This window comes from Hippopotamus amphibius, chromosome 1 (genome assembly GCF_030028045.1).
Source record: "Hippopotamus amphibius kiboko isolate mHipAmp2 chromosome 1, mHipAmp2.hap2, whole genome shotgun sequence".
NCBI classification, from domain to species: Eukaryota; Metazoa; Chordata; class Mammalia; order Artiodactyla; family Hippopotamidae; genus Hippopotamus; species Hippopotamus amphibius.
In genome coordinates, this window is record NC_080186.1 from 87,765,138 (window position 1) to 87,779,263 (window position 14,126).

General features: G+C 33.1%; 1 protein-coding gene across 2 annotated transcripts in view; it reads left to right on the forward strand.

Moving 5' to 3' along the window:
- The window catches only part of AGL (amylo-alpha-1, 6-glucosidase, 4-alpha-glucanotransferase), an 80,897-nt gene extending 68,890 nt beyond the window's left edge, over positions 1 to 12,007 (forward strand). For both annotated transcript variants that reach the window (XM_057710521.1, XM_057718286.1), the window contains exons 32-34: positions 190 to 277; positions 395 to 528; positions 9,192 to 12,007. In XM_057710521.1, coding sequence (XP_057566504.1) covers positions 190 to 277; positions 395 to 528; positions 9,192 to 9,309 — 340 coding nt within the window. In that variant the 3' untranslated portion in view covers positions 9,310 to 12,007. The remainder of the gene's footprint in view (positions 1 to 189; positions 278 to 394; positions 529 to 9,191) is intronic.
- The last annotated feature ends 2,119 nt before the right edge of the window (positions 12,008 to 14,126 follow it).

The following is a 14,126-nucleotide window of genomic DNA, read 5'->3' on the forward strand; positions in this document are numbered from 1 at the left end:
TCTTAATCATTCTCTAACATTCTGAATTCAGTACATACTAATATAACGTTAAATGGATGATGAGCTTCAGTCTATAGATAGGAAGACAAAATAATTTGATTATTTCTTACCTTTGCTATTGGGAAGTTTTTCTAATGATTTCTATATAATTTCTGATCTTTTTTTAACCTAAATTCAATCATTTTGCAGCGATATGGTTTACTGTGGAACTTATGACAATGCCTTAGACAATGACAACTACAATCTTGCTAAAGGTTTCAATTATCACCAAGGACCTGTAAGAATTTCATTTTTCTTCTTTGAGTTTTCAATTAAAGTTATTTTTCAAAGAATTTTAGATATTTACAGCTCTTTTTTTTTTTCTTCCCCTTCACTTTTAAATTGTCTTTTTCAGGAGTGGCTATGGCCAATTGGGTATTTTCTTCGTGCGAAGTTATATTTTTCCAAATTGATGGGTCCAGAGATTACTGCAAAGACTATATTTTTGGTTAAAAATGTTCTTTCTCGACATTATGTTCATCTTGAGCGGTAAGTCATCAGGGCATGTAATTTCCAAAACTAGTGTTTAGTCAATTTAGTAGCTATTAAGTAAATGGCATTTCCTTAGAATTCATTTCTGTATATTCTGTGTATCCCCATGAAATTTGAAAGCTTTGCTCTTTAACACAAGTTCTGTTATTTTCACCTTCTTTTAATTATTTTAGGTTGTTATTTAAGTTAAAGACTTGATATTGCATGATTTATACATGTGGTGAAATAGTCTTTGGTTTTTAAAATTTAGCTAATCTTTTTGGATATGGTTAGCACAGGATAACTACAAAAGCTAGAAGTCTGAGTCTAAGCCTTTCAAGTTAACTGATTTAAAGATATATCAATAAATAATTTTCAGAAATGATTTCATTATAATTAAAATATCAGTGTTTGTGTTTTGACTATTTCAAACCCATTTGTCACCTCCTGATTATTAGCAGATAAATTGTATCAGAGTTATGTGTCTTTATAAGATGATATAGCTCAGTCAAAAGCTATCTTAATTTCACAAATGTTAGATTAAACCTAGATATATGTACATCTTATTGCTCAGAATAATTATGCATAAATATGCATCAACTACATAGATTTTTATCTCCTCTATTATAAGAACATGAGGGAATTCCATCTATCACCATGAATGTTGTCAAATTTTTCTTTTTTTTTCAAAGTTAATTTTCATTTGCTTAAATATAGTCACAGAAACCCCAATCCTGTCACACTTCTACCTTATCTAGAGATTGTTTGAAGTCTGTGTGATGTGAACAATCTTATATTCCATCCTTTACTGCCCCACAGTATTTCTCAATATTGGCATTACTTTTCTCTTTCTCCCTTTTTTTCCATGAGGAGTAAGAATATCTTGCACTGCAGAGTTGATTCTTCTACTTTTACCTATAATCCCATCCCTCCTGCCTGTTCCATGACCTTGTCCTTTCTTGGCATTCGACTTGATCCTCCCTTCCTTCCTAAGCTAAAAAGATATCTGTCAGCCTACCCTAAAATAAAGTCCCTTAGTGCAGTTCCTACCTCAAGCCTTGTTTTATCATTGTTTTCTTTTCAGTACATTTCCTATACAATTAACCGCTTTTTTTCCCTCAGATCTTTATTGGAGTATAGTTGCTTTACAGTATTGTGCAAGTTTCCACTGTACAACAAAGTGAATCAGCTGTATTTATACATATATCCCCTCTTTTTTTTTTTTTTTTCTTTTTGCTTTTTTTGGCACCCACTCAGTCATCACCACATGCAATCTGGCTTTTGTTTTGCCCTCACCAATCTGGTGAAGCCACTCAAGAAGAGCCCTTCTGGTTCCCAGATCCCATTGATGCCATGACTTCCTTTCAGTTCTCTTCTTTGACCTGGCTATAGTATCTGACATTGCTGCTTTCCTCTTTTCATGGAAGACCTTACGTTAGCCACAGCGTTAGGTTTCCCTTGTTAACCTAAGAATAGTAGCCACTATAATAATAACAGATAATATTTATTGAGTACTTACTATCTTCAGACATTGTTCTAAATGCGTTCATATAACACTACCCATTTCCTCCAAAAAACTATATAAAATAGCTACTGCTATTATTATTATCCTATTATTGTTATTCATATCTCCACTTAACTAGCTATGTGGCTGTGAGCAAGTTACTTAACTTCTTTAAGCCTCAGTTTCCTCATCTGTATAATGGATGTGCTGGTGTTGTTTTGAAAAGTCATACATTAGTACATGTAACACGGACAAGATACTAACTCACATATGAGCTACTAGCTCCATTTTATAAAGCAAGCTTATTTTTTTTTTAGCTCTTTATTGGAATATAATTGCTTTATACTCTTGTACCAGTTTATGAGGTACACCAGAGTCAATCAGCTGTATTTATACACATATCTCTATATCCCCTCCCTCCCACGACTCCCCCCCCCCCCCCCCGCCCGTCCCGGCCCTCTAAGGCATCACCCATCATCGAGTTGATCTCCCTTTGTTATTCAGCAACTTCCTACTGGCTATCTATTTTACAGTTGGTAGTGTATATATGTCTATGCTACTCTCTCACTTCGTCCCAGCTTCCCCTTCGCCCCCCGCCCACCCAACCTTGTGTCCTCCAGTCCATTCTCTGCATCCACATCCTTATTCTTGTCCTGTCACTGGGTTCATCAGTACCATTTTTTTTTTTTTTATTTTCCATATATATGTTAGCATACAATATTCGTTTTTCTCTTTCTGGCTTACTTCACTCTGTATGACAGACTCTAGGTCTATCCACCTCACTGCAGATAGCTCAATTTCATTCCTTTTTATGGCTGAGTAATATTCCGTTGTATATATATGCCACATCTTCTTTATCCATTCATCTGTTGATGGGCATTTTATGTTGCTTCCATGTCCTGGCTATTGTAAATAGTGCTGCAATGAACATTATGGTACATGTTTCTTTTGGGATTATGGTTTTCTCTGGGTATATGCCCAGGAGTGGGATTACTGGATCATATGGTAGTTCTATTTGTAGTTTTTTAAGGAACCTCCAAACTGTTTTCCATAGTGGCTGTACCAACTTAGAAAGTTAAGTAATTTATACAAAGTCAAATGGCAAGTAATTTGGTAGAGCTCTTACTAAACTCCAGGCAATCTGGCTTCACAGACAGTGCTCTTAACCACTATACTTTTGGCTCTATTTACTGTTTTTCTGGCTTTGCTTCCTGGCACTTAAATATGTTCATTTTCCAAAAATCTATCCTTGATCTTCCTTTCTTTTCTATCTACCTTGTCTTTTGTTATATTTCACCTAATCTCATGTCTTCACTCTTAAGGTAATTTTGAACTTTCACAAACTCCACTTCTACTTTTCAACTACCTGATAAGTTTCTTACCTCGGATGTCCTTCTGCCATCACTCACTTTCTCTCACATGTTTTTTCTTCCTATAGTTCCCACCTTTGTTATAGCATTACCATTATTCATGCTCTGCAAGGTCAGACATCCCAAGTACTTTTTAATTTTACTTCTTTACCTCTCTGGAACATCCAGATGGTTATCAAGACTTGATTCTAGCTCTGTTCCTTCTAACAGTGCACCCTCTTCTTTTCTGTTGCCAATGCCTGATTTGTAACTCATAACCTTTTCTCTGGAACAGGCAGTAGCCTCCATACTTCCACTCTCCTTTCTCCATTTTGTCATATGACCCCAATTAAGATCAATCTTTTTGAAATATAACTCTCACAATTTTAATCTTGTGTTTAAAGATCTTCCCCATTGGCTACAGAATGAAATCCAAATTCTTTAGTTGCCACAATCTTTTCTCAAACTACCATTCCATTTTTATTTCTTACTGTTTTCTGTAGCTACTTTTGATAGCATAATAGCTTTAACTATAAGCTCTGGATTCAGATTGGATTTCAGATTCTGTCCTTGCTGCTTATTTTCACATGTGACTTTAGCAAGTTACTTAACCTCTCTGAAATAAATTTCTTCATCTATAAAATGAGAATAATAATATGTCATTACTTGCTGTCAAGATTAAATGAAAAGATACATCAAAAATGTTTGTCACAATTCAAGAAATGGTTTCATCTAAAGTTCATTATTACATTATTATTTTTTAAACTATTATAGAATCTGTAGTAATGTCAATATTCTCATTCTTGACATTGATAAGTTGTATTTTCTCTCTCTTTTTTTTTTTTCATGATCTGCCTGGCTAGAGGCTTATCAATTTTATTGGTCTTCTTAAAGAACCAGCTTTTGATTTCACTGATTTTTTTTTGTATTGTTTTTCAGTTTTTAATTCATTGATTTCTACTCTACTTTTTATTATTCTCTTGTATTTACTTCAGGTTAATTTGTCTTTTTCTGTTTTTTCAAGGTGTAAGTTGAGGTCATTAATTAAAGACCTTTCTTCTTTCCTATTATAGGTACTTAGTGCTATAAAATGCTATAAATTTCTCACTGTGTACCAAATTAACAATACTCCAAATTGTGTTGTGTTTTCTTTTTCAATTCAGTTGAAAATACTTTGTTTTCCCCTTTGATTTCTTCTTTGATTCATGAGTTATTTAGAGAAAAGTGTTGTTTAGTTTTCAAATATTCAGGAATTTTCCAGAGATGTTTCTGTCACTGATTTCAAAATTAATTCTATTGTGGTCAAAGAATGTATTTTATATGACTAATCTTTTGAAACTTATTGATACTTATTTTATGGCTCAGAATATGTTTTAACTAGGTCACTACCCTGTTTCCAAGTGAAAAAATATGCCTTCTGCTGTCTTTGGGTGGAGTGTTCTTAAATTATCAACTAGGTCAAGTTAGTTGATAGTGTTGTACAAAGTACTTACAGATTTTTCTGTCTGCTTGTTCTCTGAGTTACCTAGAGAGGGGTATTGGCGTTTTCTACTATAATTATGGATGTGTCTATTTCTCCTTGGAGTTTCTGTGGGTTTCTGCTTCATATATTTTGAAGCCTTATTATTAGATGCATAAATGTTTGGAATTACTATGTTCTCTTGATGAATTGATCCTTTTATCATTATGAAATGGCTTTCTTTATCACTAGCAATATGTCTCTGCTCCAAAATCTACTTTGTTTTATATTAATATAAGCACTCCAGGTTTCTTTTTGTGTGTGAATCTGTTTTTTTTTAATTGAAGTATAGTTGATATATAATATTATATAAGTTACAGGTGTACAATGTAGTGATTCACAATTTTTAAAGGTTATACTCTATTTATAGTTATTATGACTCCAGATTTCCTCTGATTAGTTGTTAGAATGATATATATTTTTCCATCTTTTTACTTTTGACCTATTTATGTCTTTATATTCAAAGTAGGTTTCTTGTACATAGAGCATATAATTGAGTCTTATTTTTCTATGCAGCCTGATAATCTCTGCCTTTCAATGGGATGGTTACCATTTACACTTAATGTGATTTTTTATATGGTTAAGTATAAATCTATTTGCTTTCTGTTTATCCTGTCTGTTCTTTGTTAGCTTTTTCTTTTTTTTCCTGCTTCTTTTAGACTGAATGTTTTATTCCATTTTATCTCTTTTGTTGGCTAATTAGCTATTCTTATTTCAGCTTTTTGAATGCTTGCTTTAGGTATATAGTATACATCTTTAACTTAAAGTATACTTTCAAGTGAAGATATAGCACTTCAAGTATACTATAAGAACCTTAAAATAGTATAGGTCCATTTCTTCCCTTCAGATCCTTATGCTATTATTGTTATCTATTTTGCTTTTACATATATTGTAATGTCCACACTACACTGTTGTTATTTTTGTTTCAATCAGTTGTCTCTTGAAGATATTTAAATAATACAGAAAAAAGTCTTATATAAATACATAGTTGCCAGTGCTTTTCATCTCTATGTGAATATCCATATTTCTATCTTGTATCATTTTTTTCTGCCTAAGACTTCCTCTGTTATATCAGGCCTGCTCATGATGAATTCTTTAAGCTCTTGTATGTAAAAAAAGTCTTCGCCTTCATTTTTTGAAAGGTTTTTTTGTTGTGTGTAGAATTCAAGGTGAACAGACTTTTTTTCCAGTACTTTAAAGTTATTGCTTTATTTTGGCAAGAAATCTGCTGTCATCCTTATGTCTAATCTGCCATTACTTCATTCAGTGTATTTTTCATTTCATACATTGTAGTTTTCATCTCTGGAAGTTTAATTTAGGTCTTTTGTATACTTTCCATGTCTCTGCCTAATATTCTGAACATATGGAATACAGTTACAGTAGCTATTTTAATGTCTTTGTTTGCTAATTGATTTCTGGGTTGGTTTCACTTGAGATATTCTCTTATTATAGTTAATATTATCCTGCTTCTTTACCTGTTAGTGTTTTACTGGATGCTAGATGTGAATTTTAATTTCTTGGGTGCTGGATTTTTTTGTTGTTGTTGTATTTCCATAAATATTCTTGAACTTTAGTTTGGAATGCAGTTAAATTATTTGGAAAGAGTCTGATCTTTTCAGGTCTTGATTTTAAGCTTAGTTGGACCTAACCAAAACAGCATTTAGTTCAGGACTAATTAGTGTACACTAATGAGTCAAGACTCATCTGAGTTCTCTATCCGATTTCCCTAAAATTACAAAGTTTTCAAATCTACCTGGTGGAAATAAGCATTGTTCTTGACCCTGCATGAATGGCAGGTACTGCTTCTTCTAATACTTTTGGATAGTTCTTTCCCCATCCTTGGTTAGTTTCCTCTTGTGTATTTGCTGATGGGTGTGCTGTGAATACTTGAGCGAGACCCTCTACGTCTCCAGAGTTCTCTGTGCAGTTATCTCCTCTCTAGTACTCTGACCTGAAAATTCTAGCTGCCTTGGACTTCCTGGATTCTCAGTTGCATCTCTTCAACTCAAAGAGTCTGCCAGGCTCCACCTGGGTTGCCCTCCCTTTGTCAAATCCTAGAAACCCTCTCAAGACAGGAAGGTGTGGTAATCGCAGGACTCACTTCAATTTTTTCTTATTTCTTAGGAATCATTATTTTTTGTTGCTTAATATTCAGTGTCTTGAAAATTACTGCTTCATATACTTTGTCCCATTCTTTGATTGTTTCAGGCAGGAGGGAAATTCTGTTCATGCTGTTCTGTGTTTCCCAGTAGACAGAGCTAAGAAATATATATAATATATATATACACACACATATATTTAAATTTCTCTGTATTTATCTATCTCTATATACTGAAGACCTGCGTTCATACCTATTTAATTCTAGTGTTTAATTTTCTCCCTTTTCACATTTGTAATTCCCTTTTCCAACGGTGAGTAACCTACTCCCCATACTCTGCTATCGCCACCCCATGGACCCAGCTCACCCTGCTCTGGCTCTGACACCCCATGCTGGGATGCCACAGACATAGATGCCCTCTTCACCTTCCTTGGGTCTGGCCACCGCTTGTAGTCCACTCTTGTGTATGGATGCTCTCCTTATACCGCTTGGGCTGTGGACCACCCCAACCCTTGCTGTGAATTCCTTCCTCACCCCCCCGCCCCGGACTCTCATATTCCACTCAATGCTACTCCTGCTACCCTTCTTTCCTTCCCTCCTCAACTGTAGTCACTGACCTTTGTCGCAACTAATGACTTGAGGAATAAATTTTTCAGAAAGCAAGGGAAAGGGGACTTCCTTATACCAGTATGGGTATCTTCTACATTCTTGTGTTCATATCCAATTATGAGCAGCATTTAATGGTTCTGTAAGTTTGTTTTGTTTCTTGATTTTGGTGCTATATTAGTTTGCTTGGGCTGCTGTAACAAAGCACCACAAACTTAGAGGCTTAAACAACAGAAATGTATTATCTCATGGTTTTGCAAGCCAGAAATCTGAAATCAAGGCATTGGTAGCACCATGTTCCCTCTGAAGGTACTAGGGAAGGATCTCTTTCAGCCCTCTCTCCTAGCTTCTGGTATTTCCTTGTCTTGCACAGCATAATTCCCGTCTTCTCGTGGCATTCTCCTTGTATGCATGTTTGCATCCAAATTTCATTTTGTAAGGATACCAGTCATATTGGATTAGGGGCCCACCCTAATCCTTCTTAACTAGTTACATCTGCAGCAACCCTGTATCCAAATAAGTTCACATTCTGAGGTATTGAGGGTTGAGGACCTCAACCTGAATTTTGAGGACACAATTTAACCCATTACACATACCGAGGAACCCAACTTCAGTAATCTGCCATTTCACTCTGAAATAGTTTGAACAGTTGAAAATGAGTAAGTTTTCTATTTCTCTATGACACTTTTTTAAAATATGGTACCCAGCTGATATTATTATTAATTATTATTCAAAATATATCCATATTTACCTAATAGAATCATTTTTTCATTTTTATTATGAAATATTTCCTATCTTCAAAAAAATATATGTAAGTTACAAAACATAATAATGAAACAAGTTAAAAAGTGAACTAAAAAATGAAACATTACAGAATTCTGTATTTTTTTAAATTTTTGTTTCATATTTAAGGGATTACATTACATTGAAGAATAAATTTGGTATGCTAATAATGCTGTGTTCTGATAGTGAGATCTGGAACGAGTCATTAACCCCCATAAACTTCTCTTATCTCCTCTATAAATAGGAATAGTTATGATACCTATCTTATAGGGTTGCTGTGAGCATTAAATGAGATAATGTATAGAAAGCACTTAGAATACAATAAATTCACAATAAATACTAACTGTATTATTATTCAGGAGAGTGAGAAATTAGTATAGAAATTTAGATTGTTTTAATTGGCATTTTTTTCCTAATCATAATCCAGTGTTTCTTTATCATTTCATATTCATTTTACAATTTTGTCAAGATCAAACATACTACATTCACATAATTACAATTCGAGTCTCATAAACTTAATCCAAAAGATATAAAATCAGGCCTGAGGGGATGTTTGTCTCTATACTTATATATTGCTTGGAATGGTATTTTCCTCTGTTTTTAATACATAAAGGGACCTTTATTGTTGAAAATCTTAAATCCCAAAGATTGAATATCAAAGAATAATTTCAGTCTAAATTCTTGATACATAATCATTAGGATATCCTGTTTTATTTTGTAGTAAATGAGTTCATATGATTGTTTTCTAAAAGAGAAGGCAAAAATCACCAGGTATATTGCCTATTTTGTTAATCCAATAAGATGTATGTTTCTTTCTTCAAGATCCCATTGGAAAGGACTTCCAGAACTGACCAACCAGAATGGCCAATACTGTCCTTTCAGCTGTGAAACACAAGCCTGGTCGATTGCTGTTATTCTTGAAACACTCTATGACTTATAGTTGACTCATACGTATTTACTAAGTATGCAATCAATTGTATTGTTGAATGCAAGGTCCTAGTGTAATGTAAATGCTTTATATGCACAAGCTAAAATGATTTTTTAAATCTCATTCATATAATACTGATGCCTGATTAGGTAAGACTGTAAAGCATTGGTTTTTCTTTTTCTTTTTTTAATGGAATGTTTGTCTTTTGAATTCAGGAAGTATTCTTCAAATGCCTAGAAATAAATAATTTGAAATCCAGAGTTTGAAAAAGAAAAGTCATATAATCTTCTATTTGTACATAAGTAAAAAGGAAATATGAGACTGTAATAATGAAAGAAATGGAAAAGTACCTTTAAATGGTGGTATATATTTTCTTCAGTAACAGTATATACTGAATAGGATGTGGTTGATTAATACTTTTACTGCAGTATTTCTAGCACCTTCCACACTGCATTCAATAGATACTAAATGAATGTTGAATCATGGAAGTGTCCACCTATAATGTATGTTCATAAGTGGAGCACAGATATTTATAATGTGCTTTTATTTTTTTCACTGATATGTAATATGTTTTTAAGATAATGAATTTCAACAGTATATTTAACATAATTTACGTGTGCTAATGATGCGTAGGATATATGAAAAAACCACAAAGCATTAAGAATTTATTTTCTAAAAACAGTTTTTTAAAATTAGTCTTGATTCCAATTTCCTACTGTGAGATGGTTTACATTTTCGTAATGCAAACTGTTGGACATGTTTATGAGAACTTTAAAGAAAAAATACTATATTAATTTTTTAAACCTTAATTATTTTTAGTTTGTGTGTAAAAGTGTATTATACTGGTTTCCTATTAGACGAAACCTGTTGACAAGGCTAGCATTGAGAACAACCTTAACATAATATAGAGACATGAATTCAGTAGTTATCTTGAATTCAATAAAATCATTTGAAAAGTTTTCATGTTATTTTAAGATACCTTAAATCTGGAAAAGTCATAAAAGGAAAAAGGCTTTTAACATTTATATGATTTGACAATTTTTAATAGTACTTATTTTCTAGATGAATTTTTTTTTACTGTCTGTTTTTGTCTCAAGAAGGCACTTAAGTTAGATCATTATACTTTCAGTTGAAAGAAAATAGTTGCAAAAATCCATTTCATTATTCAATTGCATATTTATAGTTAAAATAATGGTGCAGTAACACTTTTCTCAGCTAGAGGTTACATACGCAACCACCTTAACTCTGAAGAAGGAGTAAAAATAAAGAAGAAAAACAAGTAAGCTAAAACTTCTGGGTAGTAAAAATATAAAAATGCTTTGGATGCCAAATACCCATGCTCGACCCTACTTTAGTTTTAACTAGCTTGGTTTCCTGGTTTCCCAACCTAAAGCTGATTAAATCCTACAGATTTAAGGACAGTTGTGATAGTAATCTGATCACTATCTATATACACATTGAGTTCCAAGTTTCCCCTCCTTCACTGCTCAATGTGAAGCCTGTGCAGTCAGAAAGAATGATGTTCCTTGAGAGGGAGAACCGTTAGTCATCAAAAATTCACATAGTTCTGTTGTTCTAATTTAACTTCTATATTAAAAGTGGTAAGAAAAGTAACTGAAAACCAACATTAAATGTGTTAAATACAAAAGCAAGAAGCAATGGGTGGCTGAAGGTTAAATGTGATAAATAAATAAGTAAATGAATAAATTAATTCTAATAAATAAATAATAGTAAATTGACAGTTTTAAAAATATAGCCATATTGGGTTATCTGTGGTAGGGCAAATATCCACCTCAGTAAAATTTTAGGAAATCATGTTGCACTAGAAAATTAAGTGGTTCATATTCCTCATTAGAAATATTAATGAAAGAACATTGTTATAATCTGCATGGCCTGTTTTGAAGTTTAAGAGGCATGTTACACATTATTTCATCGAAGGTGGTTAAAATAATAGCTTTAGACTTTAGAGGGATAAATGTTGTTTGACTACAAAATATTTAAATAGAATACTTCATTCCTGAGTGATGTTGGATGAGGTACCACTATATTACATGTTGAGAATGGTTCTGTGCCTTGGTTCTTAATTCAAATCATTCTTACCCTTTCACTTGAGAAAGTTTGCCAGTTTAAGCAGTATGCTGTGATAATTTAATACATTGCACAAGTGACTGAGGAAGCACGCGAGCTGCCATCCTATCCATGAACTTTATAACCTGGGTGAATTGTAATGCATTTCTGGTATGTCTTCAACTGCTCTATCTAGTAGGCAAATGTCCTTTTTATGTCTGTGTGCCAAGAAAATAAAAATCTTTTCTAAAGGGCTATATTTTGCATTTATTCCATTATTTACCAGTTAACTAATTTGTTGATGCTGACTACTGCCATTTATTCAGGGCTTGCTTATTTTAGGTGCTTTATCTTTTCGCAGGTTGTGTGGGGCAAAGAGAGGAGGAAGAATTTTAGGCTGTTAATTAATTTATTTAATTAACCATGTTGAAATTAGGAGCAAAGTTAACTTTTGATGTATAAATTGACCTGTTAGCAGCTATACACTCCCCCGATATTTCTTAAAATCCTTTACATGAGTATGAGTGAATTTGTCAAACTTGTCAGACTTATCTATATAGATCCCTAATGTGCCAATATAATAAACTCAAGTATGTTGATCAGTTTGGAGGCTTTTTTCCATTTGTATGAGATTTGAATTATTAAGTAATACTGATACTTTGTCATTTTGGCACAATTTTTTCTTAATATGTATCTCTTAGTATATCTGGTTTGGGTTAGAGGTTTTTTGTTTAACTTACAAAAGCTTTTCATTTTTCTTTAATCAAATCGTTTAGTGTTTATCTTTGTGAATTCTATCTCTTCAAAATTTAATTGAAATTTTGATCAATAATTTAATAAACTTGTTTCTGTGTTATATTCTGGTTTTATATTTATATATTTACAGCAGCATACAGTATGAGGTGAGACATACTTAGGTTTTTTTTTTTCCAAATTGTTATATCCAAACTAATGAATTGAATTTGCTTTGTAGTGATTCCTTTTTTAAATTATTGAATTTTTATTTAATACTGGGGTGTACTCCTGGGATATACCACTGAAGTTATCTATTCCTGTTCACTCATTTAACTATTATAATTTTTGTTTTGATATTTGTTAGAGCTTTTTCTCACCATCTTTCTCTCTCACTAATCCCCTACTCCTTTTTTACAATCTTGTGTTATATACCTACCTATTTGTTCTTCTCAAGTACTTTTCCATGTCCAAAAAGTATTCTCTTACCATTTTTACTAAATTTATACTCACACTGTAAGTTAATTTGATAGGAATTAACACAGTATTTAATCTTCTAAGAACATAGAGTGTCTGCATTTATTCAATTTTTTTTTTTAGATAGCTGAAATCCTTGCTAATTTTTGTTTTTGCCAGTTAGGATAAAAAACTCAGATTTAACAAACATTTATGAGCCCCTACCATGTAATAGGCAATTTTATATTGTAAGTATTATACCCATTTTATGTATGAGAACATTATTAAAGTGTCTTGCCCTTTAAGTCACATAACTGATAAATGACCGGAGCAAAACTCAACCCGTGATCTTCCTACCACAAATCCTTTTTCAAAGACCCTCAGGACTGAAGTCTTCTGTACTCACCTTCATACTTCTTGCCACCATCCATCCATAGGTCGAGCTGTGGCTGTTATCAGGTGCCCACACGATTATGGAAATAGTAGATCTTGTTCTGCTTGGGTCTAGATATACTCCCTTATTATGCTGGTCAGATAGTACATTTGACTCCCTGGTCAAAATGTGTCTGCAGCAATCTGCCTTGATAGGATAACTGATATTTACTGGCTCAATATTCAGATTCAAAGTGCATGAGTTAGGTTACATAACTTGGATAAATTTGCAAATGTAAGTGTCTTATCAAAGTGAGACAGAGAAGATTCAGAGGCAATAGGGACATGATAGTTAAGAGATGGCCAACTGTCAAAGTTGGTCCATGAGGATTTCTTGGTCAAAAGAAGCAAGTTATATCTATAGAAGTTTACTAACAAATATGGCAATTAAGCAAATACTCAATATATTTGTTGTAATTGATATATTTTGAAAGTGCAAAACTGAGCACTAAACATATTATAATCATAACATAAAGGAGAAATGCTCCAAAAATGATTCACCTTGACTCCCACATCACACTCAATGAATCGCAGTCTTCACTTTTACCTGCCTAGGCACTCATCTAATCCCCACTTTGCATTCTTATCTTGTCCTTAGACTAACATAAAGATTTCTAAATTAACCACAACTTACTCCATCCCTCATAGAACTGAAGAAAACCTTTCTTGAACACTGCTTATACCCCACCACTGATCAGAGGATGTTTGGGATACTCTATAATTTGGCCCCAATCTCATTCCAGTTTTGTTACGACTCTGCTCTTTCCAAACCTGATTACTTGCCACTCTGAGTGTTTTTTCAACTATAAAAACAAGAATGATGGTAATATCTACCTTGCAGGGCAGTAAGTATTCACAGAGGCAACCTGATATATGTTAGGATTAAGTTTGCACATAACAGGCCCCATAACAGTGGTCTCTATGAGACAAAGGTCCAGAAGTGTGCAATCCAGGGCTGATATGTTGGTTCTGTGGTCATCAGGAACCAAGGCTAGCATCTAATGTCAAAAAATATTCTATAATTTCTTAGATATAATTTTCTTAATGTAAATTCATTGTCTCCTCGATGTTATGAATAGATGTACAATAACTTATTCACTTATTTTGATCAGTGGTTTCTCCAAATTCTTTTTCTTCTTGAC